This window comes from Symphalangus syndactylus, chromosome 1, assembly GCF_028878055.3.
Source record: "Symphalangus syndactylus isolate Jambi chromosome 1, NHGRI_mSymSyn1-v2.1_pri, whole genome shotgun sequence".
Taxonomy (NCBI): domain Eukaryota; kingdom Metazoa; phylum Chordata; class Mammalia; order Primates; family Hylobatidae; genus Symphalangus; species Symphalangus syndactylus.
Window position 1 is genome coordinate 92,590,861 of NC_072423.2, and position 23,554 is coordinate 92,614,414.

Here is a 23,554-nt window from a genome sequence, read left to right on the forward strand (position 1 = left end):
AAACTCAGTGATGTTATGTGATTTTTCCAAGATCATGCAGCATTGGCACATGGCAGAGCTGGGGCTGAAATGCAGGGCCCTGGACGCTCCCGCATCCGGTCCAGAGGACGCTGCCCTGGGCCTGCCTGGGGCCTTGCCGAGCCCTGCGGACTAGATGCGGGAATGCACGGATGGATCCATAGAAGCCAAGATAGACGGTGGCAGACAGGCAATAGACTGATGCTGCATTTGACAGGTATATTGATAGGCTAGATGATAAAAACAAGATGGATTTTATGAGCTGACCGACAGATGGACAGAAATGCAGACAGGAAGCTGCTATAGAACCAGAGGATGCCAATCGCAGGGACGACTAACAATCTTGTTTTCTATTTAGTCAAATCACAAGCACAGACAGGTGACCCACGCTTCCTGTTCAAGGTTTGAAAATGCCCGAAAACTGACGGAAAGACACGAAACGAATCAGACTCCGAGAGCCACCCGGGGAAACGACCGGGTGCTCGGAGGGCCTCGGGTGTTGCCGGAAATGGCCGACGACCGCCCTCGGCAGGGCTGTGGGAGGGGGCGTGGCCGGCTCAGCACGCGGAGCAGCTTCGGGTATTTCCGGAAACTGCCGAAAGCCCTCTTGAAGTGGGCGGGGAAAGGCCGGTGGGCGTGGCTGGATGGCCGTGGACGGGGGCGGGGGGTAGGTTCCCGGGGTCGCTTCGTGGATTTCCGTAAACAGAGCCGAAGCTTCGTCTTCGGAATCGAGGGGGTGCGCGCGTCCCCGGGGGTTACCTTCTTCGGCTGTTTCCGGAATTCACCCGTAGTCTGTGGCCGGGAGGAGAAGACGCGCCCCACCTCCCGTTTCTAGCCGCTTCGTATGTTTCCGGCTGCTGCCGGCGGAAAGAGCCGAGGGCCGGCGGTGGTGGCGGCCATGTTGGGAGCAGCAGGTCCGGCGGCGGCTGCCTGTGTGCCGGGCGCGGAGCAGTGCCGCTGAGGGTAGGGGAGGAGCGAGGCAGGCGGCCGGCTGCGGCGGCAGAGAGTAGGCGGAGCGGCGCGGCCCGGCCGAAAGTCGGCACAGCCCAGCCGGGGGTCGGGGGGGTGCGGTCTGGAGCCGCTCGGAGCCGGCGCGGCCTAGCCCGAGCGGCGCATCCCCGGGCTGGCGTGAGCGGCTGCCCGGCCTCCCCGCACCCCCGGCCGGGGCCCATGCGGCGGGTGCTCCTGCTGTGAGAAGCCCCGCCCGGCCGGGCTCCGCGCCTTCCCTTCCCTCCCTTCCTCCAAGCTTCTCGGTTCCCTCCCCCGAGATACCGGCGCCATGTCCAGCGCTCGGACCCCCCTACCCACGCTGAACGAGAGGGACACGGAGCAGGTAAGGAGCCCCGAGGGCTCCCCGAATTCTCTGGCTGGGCCCCTTGCACCTTGCGGAGCCTCCTCCCTCTTCTGCTCTCCTCCTGCCCCTGCTGCCATCCTGCAAGCCTCGGCTGCCCTGTCATCCGGCTCCCGGCTCCGGCTCCGCACATCCCGCTTCCGAGTCCTGACCTGGGACCCACCTCGTCCTGACTCCAAGCTGCACACTTGTCTTTCTGCCAACCCCCTCTCCCCTCACCGCCCTCCTGCGCTCTTCCGTGTCACCTCCCCAGCTTCCCTTTCTCTTCCCTTTTTCTCTCAGGGGCCTTTCTGGTCTTCCTCCACCCACGCTTAAAGCAGCCACCCTCCCGCTCCTCGAATAGCAGCACCCCGCGATTTGCCATAGATCGTTGTCCACCTCTCCCTTCGTCTCTCCTGCCTCGCTTCCCCTCCTCCCGCACCGGTTCTGCCAGTCTCTGGGTTATCACCCTCAGGGTCCTTGCCCTGGACTGCGCTCTCGATCCCTGGCCCCTTGCAGTTCCCCCAGCTTTTTCTACCCTGCTTCTTCGTTTTCCAAATTGTGCTCTCCCTCTTGCTTGCAACCCACCAGCTCCACCCTCATCACCTTTCCAAATCCTTCGCCTACTCTTTGCTCATCACTTTCCCTTCTTTGCTCCAGGAGCTCCCTGGATCCTGGCGCTGGCATTTGTCGCTTCCGTGTTTCCCCACAGCTGTCATGCGCATAGTTTTCCCACAGGTTGCGTTTGGGGTTCCAATCATCACTCCCTTCAGAGTCTTTGGATCCCTCTTGTTCTCTTCCCCTCGGGTTTGGCTTTTAGGTCCCTGGGCTTCGTGTTTCTCTCTGTGAGTGTTCTACAAGCCTTCTACTGGGCTCTTCCTTCCAACCGAGAGACACTTGGCCCCACCGTATTAACACAACCTGTTGCTCAGTCCTTTCCCAGACCTCACTGCATCACAGTTTTTGCCTTTCTGTCTTCGTACGCTGGAACACAAACCATGATGACTTTCTGTGTCTTCACTCCCGTGCCTGGCACTTAGAGTATTTTCTTTCTCGCTTGTTGCCTTCCTGTTCTCCACCCTCACCCCATCTTCCTTACTGTGCTTTTTAATCAGCGTTGCCTTTCATCTCCACATTAGTCTTCTGCCTTCTTCATGTCCTGTGTATCCCCCCACCATGCTTGGATCCATTCTGTTCCTATTGGCTAAGTCTCTGTAATTCCCAGGAAGTCCAGGTGTTTTGCATGCTAGTTTCTTGAGCTACACCTCAGTCTCACGACTCTACACGGTCCCCCTCATCCTGGCAATCACTGCTATGGTTTGTCACTCAAGTCTTAGCCTTTCTGTGTCATCTCACTTTTGATCCCAGAGACGTCCACTTTCCACCGCTCCCCTTTCTTTCACCGTCTCTAGCTTCCTTTGCTGACTGCTCTATGCAGAGTCCCCTGCCTGTCATACCTTTCTTGGTGGAGAACTTTACTAGGCCAAAAAAACTTGACTTGAAAAAGAAGTGCTTCCGCCCCGGAGCTGCTGTGCTTTTTGCCTTCTTTCCCCTCCTTCCATCCTTTATGTTTCCTTCTTAATCCCTTCTTTCTTTGTAGCCCGGTAGAGCAGTTGTTGTATTCTCTTGCATGTGAACATTCTTCTTTGAAAAATCTTATCTCCTTTCTTTTACTGGTTTTTCAATTTTGTTACACCCTGGCCCTCTGTCACCTGGGCAGTTAGGAACTCAAGAGAAGTTCTAGGCAGAGTTTTTCTCTGCAGCGTTGACCCTTTTATTACTTGTGCATTATTTGCTTCTGGGGGTGAAATAGGGGTTGAGAGGGAGGGATGGTTGATTTCCATTTCATCACTGGGTTTGGCAGCTGGTTCTGCATGGGACAGGGGTCTTTGGACACAGAGGAGCATGTTCTGTGTCTCGCAGTCTTTCTCTCCCTTGCCTACCGGTTTTTTATCTCTCTTTACTGGGAATTGCTTTCTCTGGGCCCTCTTGAGGTTGCTTATTCCACCCTTTTTCCTCTCACAACCTTTGTTTTAGCAGGTAAACCCTGCTTAACCAGAGAACTTTCCCAGACTGTTGATCGTGAGCTGGTAGGAGGAGGCCAAGTGACTGACTGGCACCCTCAGGCATTTGGGGAGTGGTGATGGAGTGCCTACTCTCTCAGTGAGGCTGGTGGGGGGCATTGTGTTCAGCAGAGCAGAGTAACAGACTGCCTCAGTGTGGTTTCTTTGTGCTGCTTACTACATGTAAATGTATTATTGCCATGTTATTTTTCCTGTGATGTGTGTTGATTTCCTTTCTTCCTTACATGCCTAGCATACTGCTGAGCATATAGTAGGAATTCCACCGTAGTGCGCATCCACTGATTCCATGATAGCAGCAATCAGTGACCATTTGGGAATGTAAGTAAGCTCTTTGCTCTTTGATAACTTTGCCCAGAGCAGTAGCTGCATACATTGTCATCCTGTTACGATTATTAATTACCCATCCTATTTCTACTCTTTATGGACTTAGATTCTCCTTAGCCCTTTCATACCTTCTACTGTTGTTCTCAGGGTAGCCAGTCACTGTATCGACTTAATATTAAGTCTCATTCCAGTAAAAGCAGGGACTTTGGAAAACCTTGGATGCACCTATTCCAGACAGATTCCTGTATTCTTTTTTTTTTTTTTTTTTTTTGAGATAGAGTCTCGTTCTGTCGCCAGGCTGGAGTGCAGTGGCACAATCTTGGCTCACTGCAATCTCTGCCTCCTGGGTTCAAGCGATTACCCTGCCTCAGCCTCCTAAGTAGCTGGGACTACAGGCACACACCACTACACCCGGCTAATTTTTTGGATTTTAGTAGAGACAGGGTTTCACCATGTTGGCCAGGATGGTCTCAATCTCTTGACCTCGTGATCCAGCCTCCCAATGTGCTGGGATTACAGGCGTGAGCCACTGCGCCGGGCCTGATTCCTGTATTCTTTAAAACAGGAAAAAAGACAAGCAGCAGCTCCTCAGGTCACAAGGCCAGGTATATCAAACACTGGCCTCCGAGAATAGATCATGCCACCAAGTGAAAGAAACCTCTTCTTGGTCCTGTTGTGATTTTAGCTAAAGTAGTCATGGAAGCTTGGTCATTACTATAGTCTTAATGTTATTTTTTTAAAAATGGGGATTTAGTTGGGCTGATTTCCTCCCCTAAAGGTCCTCTGTCACCTTATTTAAATTTAAATTATTTAAACTGGTTTTACCAGAAAATAGGTAAACAGACACCACTGGTTGTCTCCAGTCTCTTTTCTTGCTCTTCCTCTCCCTCTTCTTTAAAAATGTGCCTGATGAGAACCTGTTTCCAGGAGCCCTTTGATCACTCTGAAACACGCAGACACTGAAAATGTTGAAGCATAAAAATAAACCTTGCATTACAGGGAGATTGCCTGTTTGCTGTCGACTTCGCTTATAACAGTGAAAGTAGGAGATTAAAAAAAAAAAAAAAAGTTAAGCCCTGTCTTTAAGATGGTTTTTGTGACACCTGATTCCAGATGTGCTTTTTCACAGCCATAGACTTCTTGCTTTTGTAGAAGGAGGGTTCTAATCTGGGGCTGGTAGTTTGGGGGATTCTTAGTCTGTGAGCTGAGCTTTCTGTTCACTTCTTTTCCAAATGGCTCTGCTGGCCTGAAGCTTGGCAGTTTTGAAAGCCATCAGGAAGATGACTGTTTGTCTTCCAGCCAGCAGCAGCAGTCACAGGCAAGCCTGGAGAAAGGTCCAGCTTCCAGAGTTCACCTGCTAGAGTTTTCCATAACACCTGGGGGAGAGGCTACTCCATCTGGTACCTGCCCCACCTCTGGGCCTCAGAAATTATGAGAGGGGGATTGAGAGAAAACTCGCCCCACTTCTGCTGCAGTGGGAAGGGAGGGGGCTGCTGTCAGGCTTCTAGGCAGTGAGTGGCATTGTTTATTCTCTCAGTTCTAGGAAGGGGAGTTTAGAAGTACTGGTGAAGAAAACAGTTACAAGATCCTATAAAGAACAGCTGAACTACTCCAAACACTCTTCATTGGACCCCCATTGTTGACTCTGGATAAAAATATATATATATAAATCTTTTTTTTTTTTTTTTTTTTTTTTTGACACAGAGTCTTGCTCTGTCGCCCAGGCTGGAGTGCAGTGATGTGATCTCGGCTCACTGTAACTTCCGCCTCCTGGGTCAAGCAATTCTCCTGCCTCAGCCTCCTGGAGTAGCTGGGACTACAGGTGCCCACCACCATGCCTGGCTAATTTTTGTATTTTTAGTAGAGACAGGGTTTTGCCATGTTGGCCAAGCTAGTCTCGATCTCCTGACCTCAGGTGATCTGCTGGATAAATATATTTTTTTGTTTTTGGTGTCACTTAGGTAGATTGGATCAGCTAGCTAGCATCTCACTCCACACTGAGCTGTGCAGCAGTGTGCCCTGGTGCTAATTCTCTCTGTCCTTTGATTCTGGCCAGGGGCTCCTTGGTGGTGCTGCCTTCTGGTCAGGAATGTGGGTGAATGTCAGACCAAATAGTGTCACTTTCGGCTTGGCCCTAGAGATCAGGAAGGAAGTGTTGTTAGATCAAGGGCTTTGGGAGTCCTTGGAGTTCGTAACCTTTGAACCTGAAAAGTAACTGTACCTAGTAAATGATAATAATTTCTCTCTGGTCAGGCACCATGGCTCATGCCTGTAATCCTAGCACTTTGGGAAGCCAAGGCAGGAGGATTGCTTGAGGCCAGGAGTTGAAGACCATCAATAAAGTGAGACTCCATCTCTACAAAAAATTTTTTTTTAATTTAGCTGGGCATGGTGGCACATGCCTGTGGTTGCAGCTACACAAAAGGCTGAGGCAAGAGGGTGGCTTGAGCTGGGGAGGTCGAGAGTGCATTGAGCTGTGTTTGTGCCACTGCACTTCAGCCTGGGTGACAGAGCAAGACACTATCTCAGAAAAAAAAAATTACTTTTCTCCAATTTATGGACTTCAGGAAGTAGCTAAACAGATGGATGTAAGACAGTTGTTGAAACTCGGCCTGCTGCAGATTCAAATAAAGTTTGCACAGGGATAACTGAATCTTTCAGACCAACCAAAGTTTGGGCTGGAGATTTTTCTCAGCATAAATGCCCTAAGCAGAGTTGGTGCCTATGAGGTAGGAAGGGATTGAGACTTTGCTTGCCTAAGAGACTTGCAGGGTTTGAGCTCTTGGGAGTCAGAACTTCTCAGACTAGATTGTTTCCCCTTTGGACGGAACAACCCAATTCTCAGTGGGCATTTGATCAGGACTAACCCAGGCCTTCATGAACTCTTTCCTATTGAGCACTTAGCCACCTGGCTGGCATTTCTCTTCTCCCAGGAGCTTCCATGAGGTTCCTACGTATGTATTATGTCGACTTGAATGAATATTTTATGTCTAGAGTGCAGCCAAGCCTCAGACTTTGTGGCCCATTATCGACAAATTGGGTAGGGGGTGGGTACCACCTTTGGCCCCATGATAGCTTCTCTGCTAAATGGACTCCCCCCAGCAGCACTTTGAAGCCCATTAATGGATTGGAATGAAGTAACCTCAGCAGATGGAAAGGGTGAGGAGGGTGATCATCTTCCTTTCCTGAGACTGCCTGATGAGGCTTTCCTGCAGTAACCAGGACCAGCCCCTATTCCCTCTGTTTGGTTAAGCTGTGGACTGGAGCTACTAGACCTCTGCTTTGAGAAAAAGTATAGAAAGGATTTGATTCTCTTTTAGCCATGGTGGGGCCGCCAGTTGCCCCACTTTCCCATCAAAGCAAAAATTGAGATGGATGTGGAAAGGGTGGGTGGAGTTTAAACCTGGCCCTTCCTCCTTCAGTGGAAGTTCAGCAAAATGACAAACCAGATAGGTGGCTAAATTTCTTTCTCTTGACGGGAGATTCCAGTATTTGTACGTTTTGCGCTTGAAGCTTGGATTCTCCAGGCCTCCTCCCAGCCTTCATCAAACATGAGTGAGTCACTGAAGTGTTATCTATGCATTTTCTCCCTTCTGTCTCTGTAAAGGGAAGAGTGAGCCTTTACAAACCTGTGGGGGAGGAAGTCACCCTCTTCCCACTGCTGGAGAGCCAGGCTATCCCCAGGTTAACCCTGAGAGTGCTAACTCCTGAGCAGAATGTTACTGCCCCCCGCCCCCTTCCTTTTTGATATAGGCCATTGAAGGTCATTGCTCATCTTTTTTTTTTTTTGAGACAATCTTGCTCTGTCACCCAGGCTGGAGTGCAGTGGCAGGATCTCAGCTCACTGCAACCTCCACCTACTAGGTTCAAGCAATTGTCATGCCTCAGCCTTCCAAATAACCAGGATTACAGGTGCGCACCTCCACGCCTGGCCACTTTTTGTATTTTTAGTAGAGATAGGGTTTCACCATGTTGGCCAGGCTGGTCTTGAACTCCTGGACTCAAGTGATCCGCCTGCCGTGGCCTCTCAAAGTACTGGGATCACAGGAGCCACCGCACCTGGCATCGTTGCTCATCTTTTAGACTGAGACGGTGCAAACAGCTGATTCTAAAACAGCACCCAGAGAGAATCTGACCTCTTGATTTCCAGTTGTGTCTCAGAGGAGGAGGCATCCGAGTTCCTCCTCTTGCCCTCTAGACATCTCCTCCTCTGATAAGTATAAATAGGCTAGATCCCTTTATCTTCATGTCTGTTTTTGTCTGGAATGTTTCAAGTTTCTCAAGGTAGGCGTGGTGGCTCATATCTGTAATCCCAGCACTTCGGGAGGCCAAGGCAGGAGGATCACTTGAGCCCAGGGGTTCAAGACCAGCCTGAGCAACATAGTGAGAGACTTCATTTCTACAAAAAAAAAATTTTTTTTTGTTTTTGAGATGGAGTCTTGCTCTGTCGCCCAGGCTGGAGTACAGTGGTGCAATCTCAGCTCACTGCAACCTCTGCCTCCCGGATTCAAGTGATTCTCCTGTCTCAGCCTCTTGAATAGCTGAGATTACAGGCGTACACCACTGTACCCCACTAATTTTTGTATTTTTAGTAGAGACGGGGTTTCACCCTGTTGGTCAGGCTGGTCTTGAACTCATGACCTCGTGATCTGCCTCAGCCTCCCAAAGTGCTAGGATTATAGGCATGAGTCACCCTGCCTGGCCAAAAAAAAATTTTTTTTTTTTTTTTGAGACAGAGTCTCGCTCTGTCGCCCAGGCTGGAGTGCAGTGGTGCGATCTCGGCTCGCTGCAAGCTCCGCCTCCCGGATTCACGCCATTCTCTTGCCTCAGCCTCCCGAGTAGCTGGGACTACAGGCGCCCACCACCACACCTGGCTAATTTTTTTGTATTTTTAGTAGAGACGGGTTTCACCGTGTTAGCCAGGATGGTCTCGATCTTCTGACCTCATGATCCACCCACCTTGGCCTCCCAAAGTGCTGGGATTATAGGCGTGAGCCACCACGCCCAGCCCAAAAATATTTTTAAAAAGTTACCTGGGTGTGGTAGCACATGCCTGTATCCCACCTACTCAGAAGGCTGAGATGTGAGGATCACTTGAGCCTGGGAAGTTGAGGCTGCAGTGAGCTGTGATCATGCCACTGCATTCCAGCCTGGGCAACAGAGTGAGGCCCCATCTCAAGATAAATAAGGTTTGTCAGTCCCTGTGGGGGTTCTTTCCACAGATGTCTGTCTTTGGGTTGGCACTTATTTCCCCCTACTTGCGGTTATTCCTTACATTTCTCGTTAGAAAATGGCAAAAAGGGCAAGAGTAAATTCATTTCCTTTTTACACCAAATCATTAATTTTAGGCTTATAAAACTAAACAAACAGAAGATTTGGTAGGAGAGGAGGGGAGATGGACACTGATACTGGTAGCTAGGTGATCCTGAGGGACAACTGGTGCCTGGCAGAAAGAGAGGAGGGCTGTGTTCAGTGACTGGCTTCCAGCCACCTTTTTGGCCTTTTTCTTTTTAACATGAGGAAGGCGGAGCAGACCAGGGGCTTCTCTGTAGAACCAGTCAAGCTGGTTTTGGGCAGCCTCGGCCTATTTTCTTGTGTGCTCTTTGGGAAGTTGGCAATACAAAGGTCTGCCTCCTTTGGGGCTGTGTTTGTTGAGGTGGAAGTTTGGAAGACATCTATCTGTCAACACCCCCCTTCTCCCCAAACACTGAATGGATCTCTGAGCTGGTCCTTCACTCCAGGGAGGAGGCTTTCTCTCCACCCTATGCTGAACCTGAAGACAGCTTTGCTTTTTACACCTTTCACTGAAAGCTCTAAAACATTAACTCCTTTTTTGGGCCCCCTTCCCAGTTCACAACTTGGTGAAAGGCCCTCAGCCTGGCCAGGAGGAAGGGACTGGGTCTGCCTTTGGCTCCTCATTTATGGGTCTGGAAGGGGAGCAGGACTCCTTACTGCTATGATCTGGCTGCTAAATTCAGTGACATCCCAGGCCTTTTTTGGTCCACGCAATGGGACTGTCTGTCCAGGCCTGCTGGGAAAGAAAAGAGAGAAAAAATAGTTTTTGGTCTGTGGCAGCTTACAGGGACTTCAGCCATGGGAAACAACCTGTAGGAACGGTGGAAGCTACCGGTCACCACGTGTGCAATAGCAGTAGGGAGTCTTTCTCAGGGAGCAAGGCCCAGCCAGGTAGGATTATTTTCCAGTCTCCTAGCTAAGCAGGAAATGCCAAAATATGAACGTTTAGTAATTAGTGAGTGTAACTACCTGCAGACAGAGCGCCAGCCTAGACCTTGTCCTTGGGGACTAGTTACCCCTGTTGATACTACAGTGAGCTACTCATTGCTTCTGATTACCATTTCAGCACGAGTTTTGCTTTGGTTTCTGATATCCCATGTGCAGCTCCCTTTTTTCTCCATCTTTTTGTTGTGTCTTTTTGTTTTTTTTGTTTTTTTGAGACGGAGTCTTGCTCTGTCGCCCAGGCTGGAGTACAGTGGCACAGTCTCAGCTCACTGCAACCTCTGCTTCCCAGGTTCAAGCAATTCTGCCTTAGCCTCCCAAGTAGCTGGTACTACAGGCATGCACCACCACACCCGGCTAATTTTTTTTTTTTTTTTTCTTGAGACAGGGTCTCGCTCTGTCACCCAGGCTGGAGTGCAGTGGCGTGATCTCGGCTCATTGCAAGCTCCGCCTCCCGAGTTCATGCCATTCTCCTGCCTCAGCCTCCCAAGTAGCTGAGACTACAGGCGCCCGTCACCACACCCAGCTAATTTTTTGTACTTTTTTTTTTTTAAAGTAGAGACGAGGTTTCACTGTGTTAGCCAGGATGGTCTCAATCTCCTGACCTCATGATCCACCCACCTTGGCCTCCCAAAGTGCTGGGATTATAGGCGTGAGCCACCGTGCATTTTTAGTAGAGATGGGATTTTGCCATGTTGGCCAGGATGGTCTCGATCTCCTGACCTCGTGCTCCGCCTGCCTCGGCCTCCCAAAGTGCTGAGTTTGCAGGCGTGAGCCACCGCTCCTGACCTTGTTGTTGTTTTTAAGAGACAGAGTCTCACCCTGTCACCCAGGCTAGTATGCAGTGGTGTGATCATAGCTCACTGCGGCCTCAAATAGCTCCTAGGCTCAAGTGATTCTCCCACCTTAGCTTCAGAGTACTGGGACTACAGGTCACACCTGGCCCCCTCCACCTTCTGGACTTTTCACTGACTCCATCACTCCCTACTTCTCCGCCACAGAAGACTGTCATTGGCTATCTTTGCATGTAGTATTGAAGCCACTTGGAGATTGTTGCTTTGTCTTTTTGCCCATGAAAGTTTGAATTACTGGTTCTCCAGTCACAGGAAGTGGGGCTCCGTAGGCCAGCACCATCTCACATAGTGTACTGATTATGTTGAGCTTATGGCACAGCTGAGAGGAGACTCCAACACTTTTTGAACACTTTTTGACTTCCGATAGTGGTTCCACTATGGTTAAGAGCAGGTTTGGTGGGCTGGGTGCAGTGGCTCATGCCTGTAATCCCAGCACTTTGGAAGGCCAAGGCAGGCGGATCACCTGAGGTCAGAGTTCGAGACCAGCCTGACCAACATGGTAAGACCCTATCTCAACTGGAAATACAAAAATTAGCCTGGCGTGGTGTTGTACACCTATAGTCCCAGCTACTCGGAAGGCTGAGGCACAAGAATCACTTAAATCTGGGAGGTGGAGGTTGCAGTGAACAGAGATCATGCCACTGCACTCCAGCCTGGACAACAAGCGAGACTTTGTCTCAAACAAACAATAAGAGCAGGTTTTGTGGCTAGATTTCCTGTATTGGAATCCTGGATCATCCTCTCCTGTGATCTTAGGTTCCCTCTGTGTCTGTTTGCTCATCTGTAAAATGGGAGAAGAATAGTACCTATCTTATAGGTATAGCTGTTATGAGTATTAAAAGAGTTAATGAATAGAAAGCATTTAGAATAGCGCCTGGCACAGCAAAATGATCATTGTCATTATTGTTCCAGTTGAACAACACAGTGAATTTTATCTGAGCACCACACAACTCTAGGTCAGTATAAGGGGTGATGTTTGGGATTTCTCTGTAATCAGTTGAAAAAATCTTGTTCTGGCATCTTCAAGTCACTGGGGTCCTATAGGTGCTTTTTCTAACATTTCTGTTTTGTTTGTTTGTTTGTTTGTTTGTTTGTTTGAGATGGAGTCTTGCTCTTGTTACCCAGGCTGGAGTGCAGTAGCACCATCTTGGCTCACTGCAACCTCCGCCTCCCGGGTTCAAGCGATTCTCCTGCCTCAGCCTCCCGAGTAGCTGCGATTACAGGCACCCGCCACCATGCCTGGCTAATTTTTTTTTTTTTTTGTATTTTTAGTAGAGACGGGGTTTCACCATGTTGGCCAGGCTAGTCTTGAACTCCTGATCTCATGATCTGCCCGCCTCAGCCTCCCAAAGTGCTGAGATTACAGGCGTAAGCCACTGCACCCTCCCTAGTTTGCTTTTTTACCAATCACCTATCTGAAAAAAAATGGAACGCTACTGGAGAGATTCATATACTTCTGAGAACACTTTTAGATCATTTTTTATAAGGCATCAATATTAGGTAGTTTTCTTGATTAAAGAAAAAAAAAAACACCACCCACTGCCTGCCTGTATTTCTGTGTTGCAGATGATGGCGGTGGATGTGCAGCCTCATCCATGGCTAGAAGGCCAAATCCAAAGTCACCAGAGCTTGAGTTTTTTGAGAGTTGAGATCTGTGTGTCAAAGGGGAAGCCCTAGGGTTCTACTCTGCAGCACCAATAGCAGGGATTCATACCATCATGTTCCTTTCTTTTTTCTTTTCTCTTTTTTCTTTCTTGCTTTCTTTTTTTTCTCATGGGTTCTCACTGTGTTGCCCAGGCTGGTCTTGAATATCTGGCCTCAAGTGATCCTCCCGCATTGGCCTCCTGAAGTGCTGGGATTACACACTCAGCCATGTTCCTTTCTTCAAGTACGATATTGACCCTTTGGCCACAGGAGAAAGCACCCAATTTTTCTTAAAGACCATGTGGGAACTCAGCAGCCCATGATTGTAGGTTCCTTTTTCCCTCGTAGAGTGGCCTTCAAGGGCAGGTTCTTGTTATCTCCCTTTCAGAGACCCAAAGGGACACAGGCATTTCTGCTCCTGGAAATTTGCGGACTTTGAATCTTGAGCTCAGATTTTGGTCTCTGTTGGTTGCTTGTTTATCTTCATCTCTTGTCATTTCTGGAGCCTGCATGCCTTCGCAGAGCAGCAGGTAAGTTGCTTAGTTTTTTCACATTGCAGCTGTGGCTGGGGGAAGGTAACAGTGTCCCCTCAGAACTCATGGAGATGCCAGGCATAGTGACTCACACCTGTAATGGGAGGCTGAGGCAGGAGGGTCACTTGAGGCTGGAGGATTGCTTGAGGCCAGCCTGGGCAACATGGTGAGAGCTCATCTCTAAAAAATTTTTTTAAAAAAAACTCATCAGGGACTATTTCTTTCATTGTATTTTTCTCTTCCTTTTGCCCCCTCTGCTGACTTGTTTCACTTTATTTTTTTCTGTTTGGTTTCTTTGAACTCTCTTTCTTCATTATCGTGTCCTCGTTCCAGTCCATCTTAGGTTTTTCATTTCCTTGTTCCACTCTCCCTAACCTGTTTCTGTGCCTGTTTATGGCATGGCTCAGGATATGAATTTTGATCTCCTTCTGAGATCTCCTTCAGGTATAGAATCCCAGACCACCTGGTCCTTTTTTTCTCTCATTCCTCTGATTTCTGTACATTAAGGATTCACTGCTTTAGAAAACATTTTTTTTTCTTGTTTCTGGAGCCACTTCTCTCAGTAAAGCCAGGCTTGGCAACTTATTAGGGACAGCATTCTGGTTTCCCTGGTGACAGGGTTTAAGCTGATTCTAGGCTGTTTCCTCTAACCCATCGGTAATGCCGTTAAGTATAGACCCTGTCTTGGGAGAGATCTGGAGAGGTACTTGAGAATTTTGGACACTGTAATATTGAATTCGGTTCTAAGTGTGATCTGGAGACCCTCAGACTCTTTCAGGTGATACACGAAGTCTGTTCGTCCTAACATTAACACAGTGTTGCCTTTTTCACTCTCATTCCCTCACCAGTATACAGTGGCATTTTCCAGAGGCTAAATGATGGGTGGTGACATCACATTCTTCTGGCTAATGAAATATGTAATTCTGTATTCTTGTGTTTTCTATAATTTTTAAGGTAGTACTTTAAAAATATGGAAGTTTTCATTGATGGACTCAGTTTGTTCTTAGAACTTCTGTGCTCTTACTAGCTTTCTTCAGTTATAACTGCTATCATCTTTTTGTACACTTCATTACTGTCTAATAAATCCTTATTTTGAAATCCCAACATTTTCCTGGAACCTTTGAGAAAATATAAGAAATAAGTACTAATTGTAAAACTTGCTTGTAAGCTTGTAAAAACTTTTGGGAAAACTCCTAATTTTAAAAATTTTATTGACAACTTATTTTAGCACCTTATTCTAAAATAGAAAAAAATTTATAATATTTCTCTTATATGTAAGGGTGGATTGTTGGCTTAAAAAAGGGAGATTAGAAGACTTGCTTTTTCAACCCATAGCTGCAACTTGTATGTTGAAAAATACTGAAGTGGACATACCAACAAGTATAAAGGAGGACTCTAAAGAAACTGGGCAGAACTGTAAATAAGAACTAAAAAAAAAAGAAGAAAAGAAATGAAAGTATAATGAAAGCTACCTTCTCAGTTTCATAAATGTTCACAATGTACCTTACTGTGTCTTATGCGACAGAACATTTTCATGTAGTATTATGGTACCGGTTAAGTTGTGGCATTCTTTCAAGATCATTTAGAGTTTAAAGAAAAAGGAGTTGCATATTTTATGCGTACGTACTATGAGCTCTTTAAAAGCCAAAATTTCTTCCAGCTTTTAAACTAGAAATAAAAAAGTCACTGAAGCCTCTATCTAACAGGATAAGTTGCCACATTGCTTTGGCTGGAAAAGCCCACACAGAAACTGAGAGACGAATGAAGTCTTGAACAGCTGACATTCCTGAATGCCCACTGGATGAAAAGTCAGTAAAATTCAAGGCAGTGCCGCTTTAAATGTTACCAGGATTCATTAAATTAAAGATTTAGCCAGGTGTGGTGGCTCATGCCTTTAATCCCAGCACTTTGGAAGACCAAGGCAGGTGGATCACCTGAGGTCAGAAGTTCGAGACCAGCCTGGCCAACATGTTGAAACCCTGTCTATACTAAAAATACAAAAGTTAGCCGGGTGTGGTGGCACATGCCTGTAATCCTAGCTGCTTGGGAGGCTGAGGCAGGAGAATCGTTTGAACCCAGGAGATGGAGGTTGCAGTGAGCCGAGATCGTGCCATTGTACTCCAGCCTGGGCAACAAGAGCGAAACTGCATCTCAAAAAAAAAAAAAAAAAAAAAAAAAAAAAAGATGTAGCTGCACACATGAAGACCAAGTTAATATCTTATTTACAGAATTTTACTTTCACCTTACAAATGAGCAAATCTATAGATGTGGCTCGACTTGCTGTATCAGCACCAACTGCTCATCAAAGAATAATTTATGTGAATGCTCAGCAGCAGATACAAATGGTGATAAATATTCAAAGGGTTGAATAACTTCCTGAATCTCATGATTTATCCTGGAACAACTTTATTTCCATTTGCACCCTTGGTGCAGAAGCAGTGGTGGAGAAAACTGCTGGTGCCGTAACATGGATCAAGGAAGTGGCACTAAACTCTACCAGTGGTCATTGTCATGGTCTTCTTTCCCACCACAAACTTGTGGTTGAAAAATAAAAGCCATTTTTACTTGAGAATGTCTTGAATGAAGGATTAAAGACTATCATTTTTATTTATTTACTTATTTATTTTTATTTATTTATTTTTGAAACAGAGTGTCACTCTGTCTCCTACACTGAAGTGCAGTGGCGTGATCTGTGCTCACTGCAACCTCCGCCTCCTGGGTTCAAGTGATTCTCCTGCCTCAGCTTCCCAAGTAGCTGGGATTACAGGCACCCACCACCACGCCCGGCTAATTTTTGTATTTTTAGCAGAGACAGGGTTTTGCCACATTGGCCAGGCTGGTCTGAAATTCCTGACCTCAGGTGATCCACCTGCCTCGGCCTCCCAAAGTGCTGGGATTACAGGCATGAGCCACCATGCCTGGCCAAGACTATTAATTGTGTGTGTGTGTGTGTGTGTGTGTGTGTGTGTGTGTGAGACAAGGCCTCACTGTATCACTTAGGCTGGAGTGCAGTGGTGCGACCTCAGCCCACTGCAACCTCTGCCTCCCAGGTTCAAGTGATTTTCCCACCTCAGCCTCCCCAGTAGCTGGTACTACAGGTCCGCACCACCACGCCTGGCTAGTTTTTCTATTTGTTTTTTTTTGTTTTTTTTTGTTTTTGGTAGAGACAGGGTTTTACTATGTTTGCCAGGCTGGTCTCAAACTCCTGACCTCAAGTGATCCGCCTGCCTCAGCCTCCCACAGTGCTGGGCTTACAGGTGTGAGCCACCATGCCCAGTCTTTTATTTTATCAACCCTTTAATAAAGGTCTCTTTAGGCCAGGCGTGGTGACTCACGCCTGTAATCCTAACATTTTCGGAAGCCAAGGCGAGTGGATCACCTGAGGTAAGGAGTTTGAGACCAGCCTGGCCAACATGGTGAAACCTTGTCTCTACTAAAAATACAAAAATTAGCTGGGTGTGGTGGTGGGTGCTTGTAACGTCAGCTACTCGGGAGGCTGAGGCAGGAGAATTGCAGTGAGCCGAGATCGCACCATTGCACTCTAGCCTGGGCCAGCAACAGCGAGACACCATCTCAAAAAAAAAAAAAAGGTATTCCAAGTGAGGAAATACAAAGTATTCATGAAGCATTGCTGCTGTATGCCAAACTTGAGGAAAGTACGTGTGTTGGAGCTGAACCAGTTGCAGGGATCATAATTTTTTCTTGAAAGAACAACTGATGGACAAACTAGAGTTGTTCTATGGACATTTTATGAAAATGAACAAAGTGAGCCTGTCATTGTTGCCATTGATAAAATTCAAGTTTTCAAGTGAAAATTAGAATTTTGGAAAACTTGTGTCTGCTAAAACTTTTCTGAGATTGGTAGTAAAATTAATGAGTATGATTTTTTGACATTGTGTGAAATGTCAGTATTTGGAAATTCTGCACAATTCAGTGAAGAAATATTTTCCAGATTGCTAGTGGGTGAAAGAGCCGTTCAAAGTGCAGGATGAGGCCAGGCATGGTGGCTCACACCTGTAATGTCAGCACTTTGGGAAGCTGAGGAGGGAGGATCGCCGGAGGTCAGAAGTTCAAGACCAGCCTGTGCAACATGGCAAGACCTCATCATCTCTGCTAAAATTTTTTAAAAATTAGCTAAGCGTGGTGATATGCACCTGTAGTCCTAGCCACTCAGGAGGCTGAGGTGAGAAGATCTCTTGAGCCCACGAGGTCAAGGCTGTAGTAAGTTGTGATTGTGCCACTGTACCCCAGCCTGGGCAACAGAGTGAGACCTTATTTCGAAAAAAAAAAAAAAAAAAAAAAACAAAGTGCAGGATGACTAATGGATTTTAACGTAAAAGTATATGAAATGTTCATTGATAAAATTTCAGGTTCTACATTGCAACTAGCCTTTAAAAACTACCACTTGTTGAATTTTGGTGTAGTATCAAAGAAGAAAATCCTCAGTATCTGAAAGGCTGTTGAACTCTATTTTTCAACTACATGTCTCTGTGAAGTGAGATTTTCTTCATATGTTTCAATCAAAACAACTTATGAAAACACATTGAATGTGGAAGCAGAGAGAAGTCAGCTGCCTTTCATTAAGCAAGACATTAAAGAGATGTGCAAGAATGTAAAGCACTGCTACTCTTGTGAAATTTCATTTTGTTTTGGAAAATACAGGTTTTTTATTTTAAAAAGATTATTAGTATAAACGTGGGTTTATGATCTTGAATGGATTAATCAGTATTTTTTAAAATTAGTTTCAATTTCTAATAAGATAGCTGTGTAGTCCTCAATAATTTTTTAAGCACATAAAGGGTTCTTGAGACCAAAGGTGAGAAAACCACTGTAGCAGACAAAACATGGGGCCTTTGTCTTGATCGGTTGGTTGGTTACTTGCTATGACTTCATAAGGAGCTCTTGTTTTGCTGGTTCCCAGCCCCAGTATAATCCCTGCCTGGGCCTCAAAGAGGCATTCAGTACTTTGGTTTGCAGTCCTTCTGGTTCCAGAAGCTAGTTCTTTCTGATGTGAGGGACTTTGACCAAAGATAACTGATTTCCTCCTTCTGATACATATTCCACTGGCCCTGTGGGTTTTGTTGTTTTTTTGTTTTTTTAAATATGTGGCTTGTTTATTCTTTTTCTCCCCTTTTTTCTTTATTTCTCAATTTTTTTTCTCATTTTCCCTTTTCATTTCTTTATTGTTTGTTTATTTATTTTGAAACAGAGTCTTACTCTGTCGCCCAGGCTGGAGTGCAGTGGCGTGATCTCAGCTCACTGCATCCTTGACCTCTCCAGGCTCAGTTGATCCTCCCACCTCCGCCTCCCAAGTAGCTGAGATTACAGGTGTGCGCTACCACACCCGGCTAATTTTTGTATATTTAGTAGAGACAGTGTTTTGCCATGTTGGCCAGGCTGGTCTAGAACTCCTGGCCTAAGTGATCCGCCAACCTCGGCCTCCCAAAGAGCTAGGATTACAGGTATGAGCCACTGCAACCTGTCTTGTTTTTTATTTTTCTCATTTTTTTCCATTTTTAAATTTTTCAGTTTTTTTTTTTTTGAGACGGAGTCTCTCTCGCTCTGTCGCCCAGGCTGGAGTGCAGTGGTGCGATCTGGGCTCACTGCAAGCTCCGCCTCCTGGGTTCACGCTATTCTCCTTCCTCAGCCTCCTGAGTAGCTGGGACTGCAGGCGCCTGCCACCATGCTCGGCTAATTTTTTGTATTTTTAGTAGAGATGGGGTTTCACCGTGTTAGCCAGGATGGTCTCGATCTCCTGACCTCGTGATCCACCCGCCTCGGCCTCCCAAAGTTTTGGGATTGCAGGCATAAGCCACCGCGCCTGGCCTAAATTTTTCAGTTTTTATACTCATCTCTTTTTTGTTTGTTTTGTTTCTTTAATTTGTTAGTATTTGTTGTTTTTTGAGACCGAGTCTCACTTTATCACCCAGGGTAGAGTGTGGTGGGACGATCTCGGCTCACTGCAACCTCTGCCTCCCAGGTTCAAGCAATTCTCCTGCCTCTGCCTTCCCAGTAGCTGGGATTATAGGCACTTGCCACAATGCCTGCCTGATTTTTGCATTTTAATAGAGACAGGGTTTCTCCATGTTGGTCAGGCTGGTCTCGAACTCCTTACCTCAGGTGATCTGCCTGCCTTGGCCTCCCAAAGTGCTGGGATTACAGGCATGAGCCACCGCTGCCCCGGCCTGTTTTTTGGTCAGCTGTTGTGTTTTGATTGCATTATAAGATTAGATCATCAGGTAGACTTCCCTCGGTATATATTTAGTTGTGGTTTGGAAAATAAGTTTTTTATTAAAAATAAGTCGTTTATGTTTACATGTAATGAGTTTACCTATGTTCTGTTAAATGAATTGATACATATTTAAATTTTTCCTCATTTGAATTTCTAATATAGTAAATATTGATAGATAAAATTCATATAAACCAAAGCTTCTGGGTGTTGTTATTTTTCAAAATGCAAAGAGTCCTGAAACCAAAAACTGTAAGAATCATGGTTGTAGACAAAACTTGGTTTGGTTCTCCATGACTTTGGTTCATACATTTTTTTAATTTTTTATTTTTTGAGACAGGTTCTCACTCTGTCACCTGGGTTAGAGTGGAATGGCATGATCTCGGCTCATTGCAGTCTCAACCTCCCAGGCTCAAGCAATCCTCTCATCTCAGCCTCCCAGAGTGCTGGGATTATAGGCATGAGCCATTGTGCCTGGCTGTGTTATTATCATCATTGTTATTATTGTTTTGTTTTGTTTTTTTTTTTTGAGACGGAGTCTTGCTCTGTCACCCAGGCTGGAGTGCAGTGGCGCAATCTCGGCTCACTGCAAGCTCCGCTTCCCGGGTTCACGCCATTCTCCTGCCTCAGCCTCTCCGAGTAGCTGGGACTACAGGCGCCCGCCACCACGCCCGGCTAATTTTTTGTCTTTTTAGTAGAGACGGGGTTTCACCGTGGTCTCGATCTCCTGACCTCGTGATCCGCCCGCCTCGGCCTCCCAAAGTGCTGGGATTACAAGCGTGAGCCACTGCGCCCAGCCTGTTTTGTTTTTTGAGATGGAGTTTTGCTTTGTCACCCAGGCTGGAGTGCAGTGGCACCATCTCAGCTCACTACAACCTCTGCCTCCTAGGATCAAGCGATTCTTGTGCCTCAGCCTCCCAAGTAGCTGGGATTACAGGTGCACACCACCACACTTGGCTCATTTTTGTATTTTTAATAGAGACAGGGTTTTGCCATGTTGGCTAGGCTCCTGGCTTCAATTGATCTGCCTGCCTCAGCCTCCCAAAGTGCTAGGATTACAGGCATGAGCCACTGCGCCTGGCCCTGTAATATAATTTTACATTAGTTAATAGTGTAACATTTTCTCGGTTGTAATTTTTTTTTTTTTTTTGAGACAGTGTCTCACTCTGTCACCCAGGCTGGAGTGCAATGGCGCGATCTCTGCTCACTGCAACCTCCCAGGTTCAAGCGATTCTCCTGCCTCGGCCTCTTGAGTAGCTGGGATTACAGGCATGCGCCACCACGCCTGGCTAATTTTTGTACTTTTAGTAGAGATAGGGTTTTCACCATGTTGTTCAGGCTGGTCTTGAACTCCTGACCTCGTAATCCGCCTGCCTCTGCCTCCTAAAGTGCTGGGATTACAGGCCTGAGCCACTGTGCCTGGCCAGTTTTAATTTTAATACAATAAATATCAGTAGCTATCACCCACATGAAGAAAGCCATTTGACGTCATCAGTAAGAGTAAAGGGATTCCAGACAGTGTGAGAACTCTTTTGTAAACAGAGATAGGACTGATAATCCCTGTCCTCGATTGATTGATTACTTGCTATGACCTCATAATGAGCCTCTGTTTTGCAATTTCTGGGGCCCTGGCTGGGCCTCAGGAAGGCACTTGCTGTCTTGGTTTTCAGTTGTTCTAGCTGAGGAAGCTGGTTCTCAGTGACCTGATGGACCCTGGGCAAAGTTGGCTCATTTCCTCCTTTGAATACATAGCATTACTTTGTGTTTTTTTATTCCATTAAAAAGATCATTTGGCTTACTTGGATTTTATTATGACAGTAGGTTTGTGTTTTTTTTTTTTTTTTTTTTTTTTTATGTTGGGTATTGGTCAATTCCAAATTTGAAAACTGCAAAGCTTACACAGCTTCTATCCTTGAAGAACCTTGGTGCCTACAATAGCTGAGGGCTGGTAGGCTGCAGTCACTAAGGCCAGACACTCAATAGTCTATTCCCTGGGTGGCTTGAGACCTGACATACTTTGTTTCTTTTTGTTTCTTTTCCTTTTGTACTTGACTCTTTTAAACCCGTTTCTTTCTTTTCTTTTTTTTCTTCTCTCTTTTTTTTTCCCCCCGAGAGGGAGTCCTGCTCTATTATGCAGGCTGGAGTGCAGTGGCACGATCTCGGCCCACTGCAACCTCCGCATCCCGGGTTCAAGCAGCTCTCCTGCCTCAGCCTCCTGAGTAGCTGGGATTGCAGGTGCCCGCCACTATACCCGGTTAATTTTTGTATTTTTAGTAGAGAAAGGGTTTCACCATGTTGGCCATGCTGGTCTTGAACTCCTGACCTCGTGATCCACCCGCCTTGGCCTCCCAAAGTACTAGGATTGCAGGCGCAAGCCACCATGCCCGGGTTAACCCCTATTTCTTTCTTTTTTTTTTTTTTTGAGACAGAGTCCCACTCTGTTGCCCAGGCTGGAGTGCAGTGGCAACCTCCACCTCCCAGGTTCAAGCAAATCTCCTGCCTCAGCCTCCCAAGTAGCTGGAACTACAGGTGCATGCCACCATGCCCGGCTTATTTTTGTATTTTTAGCAGAGACAGGATTTTGCCATGATGGCCAGGCCGGTCTTGAACTCTTGACCTGGTGATCCACCTGCTGCGGCCTCCCAAAGTACTGGGATTACAGTCATAAGCCACCACATCTGGCCTCTAACCCTTGTTTCTTAATGAAACATACCTATAAACCCCACTCTTATGTAGGTATACTTTATTTTTCCTGTAAGAGGTAGGTTTATTTGGAGTGTTTGTAGCAGGGTGTGAACTTTGTATTTCCTTGTTAAGTCCTTAAGTGATAGGGAAAATTGTAGTAGTATATAATCTCTAAACTACCCTGTAATTCTCAACCTTGTTCTTTTGCATATACTCATTCTCCAATTTCCATAGCACCTCTAACTTTTAACAGCTTCCCTAAGTCCTACAAATAATAGACCTTGGGCCTCCTCTAATAGTCACTTTGACCAACTTTAAGCAAATCTTTTAAAACTCATGTCAGCTGGGTGCAGTGGCTCACTCCTGTAATCCCAGCACTTTGGGAGGCCGAGATGGGCGGATCACGAGGTCAGGAAATCGAGACATCCTGGCCAACATGGTGAAACCCCGTCTCTACTAAAAATACAAAAATTAGCTGGGTATGGTGGCGCGTGCCTGTAGTTCCAGCTGCTCAGGAGGCTGAGGCAGGAGAATCACTTGAACCCAGGAGGCGGTGGTTGCGGTGAGCGGAGATCACGCCACTGCACTCCAGCCTCGGTGACCAAGTGAGACTCCATCTCAATGAAAAAAAAAAAAACAACAAAAACTCATGTCATTTGCTCAGAATCACATCTCATTGGAATCATTTTTTTAAAACTGTTCAATCAAGTGCTCAACATATCAATTCGTGTCTACATACAGGATCATAGCTCCATTTCCCATCACTCAGCAAGTCCCATAATCTGCTTTTTCCACAAAGCATATTTCTTTTCAGATTTACATGTGGCATGCATTTCAGTTCCAGAATTGAACTTAATGTGCTATTTTCTCTCTTCAGCTACTGGTCTATGTGGAAGATAAAGAATTTTAATTTTGGGTTGGGCGCCGTGGCTCACGCCGGTAATCCCAGCACTTAGGGAGGCTAAGGCGGGTGGATCACGAGGTCAGGAGTTCAAGACCAGCCTGGCCAAGGCTGGCTGCTAAAAATATAAAAAACCTACCCAGGCGTGGTGGTGGGCGTCTGTAATCCCAGCTACTCTGGAGGCTGAGGCAGAGAATTGCTTGTCCCTGGGAGGCGGAGGTTGCAGTGAGCCGAGATCGCACCACTGCACTCCTGCCTGGGCGACAGAGCGGGACTCCATCTCAAAAAAAAAAAAAAAAGAATTTTAATTTCAAATATTTGTTTACTCTATTAGTTAAGGCAACAGCTTAGTAATGGCACCTCCTGGATGGCCCTCTAAGCACATTAATCTGGTCCAAGTCATTGGGAAACTCAGCCTTAAAGGAAATGGACTGAGTGGTTGAAGAGTAGCCAGGGTCTCCTCATTTTTGCATGGTTTGCCTCTGAGGCTGTGTATCTTTAGCTGTAGACAGAATAGCTAACATTTATTGAGGCCTTACTCTGTCGCAAGCACTTGTTTAGCTGTTTTACATTCATTAACTCATTTACTCTTTTTTTTTTCTTTTTTTTTTTTTTGAGACAGAGTCTCGCTCTTGTTGCCCAGGCTAGAGTGCAACGGCACAACCTTGGCTCACTGCAACCTCCACCTCCCGGGTTCAAGCAATTCTCTTGCCTC

At 46.6% G+C, this 23,554-nt stretch overlaps 1 protein-coding gene across 6 annotated transcripts in view; it reads left to right on the top strand.

Annotated features, from left to right (window-relative positions):
- Window positions 1–231: 231 nt before the first annotated feature.
- MARK2 (microtubule affinity regulating kinase 2) overlaps window positions 232–23,554 on the top strand; it is a 73,300-nt gene continuing 49,977 nt past the window's right edge. For 5 of the 6 annotated variants that reach the window (XM_055296937.2, XM_055297543.2, XM_055297089.2 and 2 more), the window contains exon 1: window positions 232–1,351. In XM_055296937.2, coding sequence (XP_055152912.1) covers window positions 1,298–1,351 — 54 coding nt within the window. In that variant the 5' untranslated portion in view covers window positions 232–1,297. The remainder of the gene's footprint in view (window positions 1,352–23,554) is intronic. The other variant, XM_055296868.2, reaches the window with a different exon arrangement.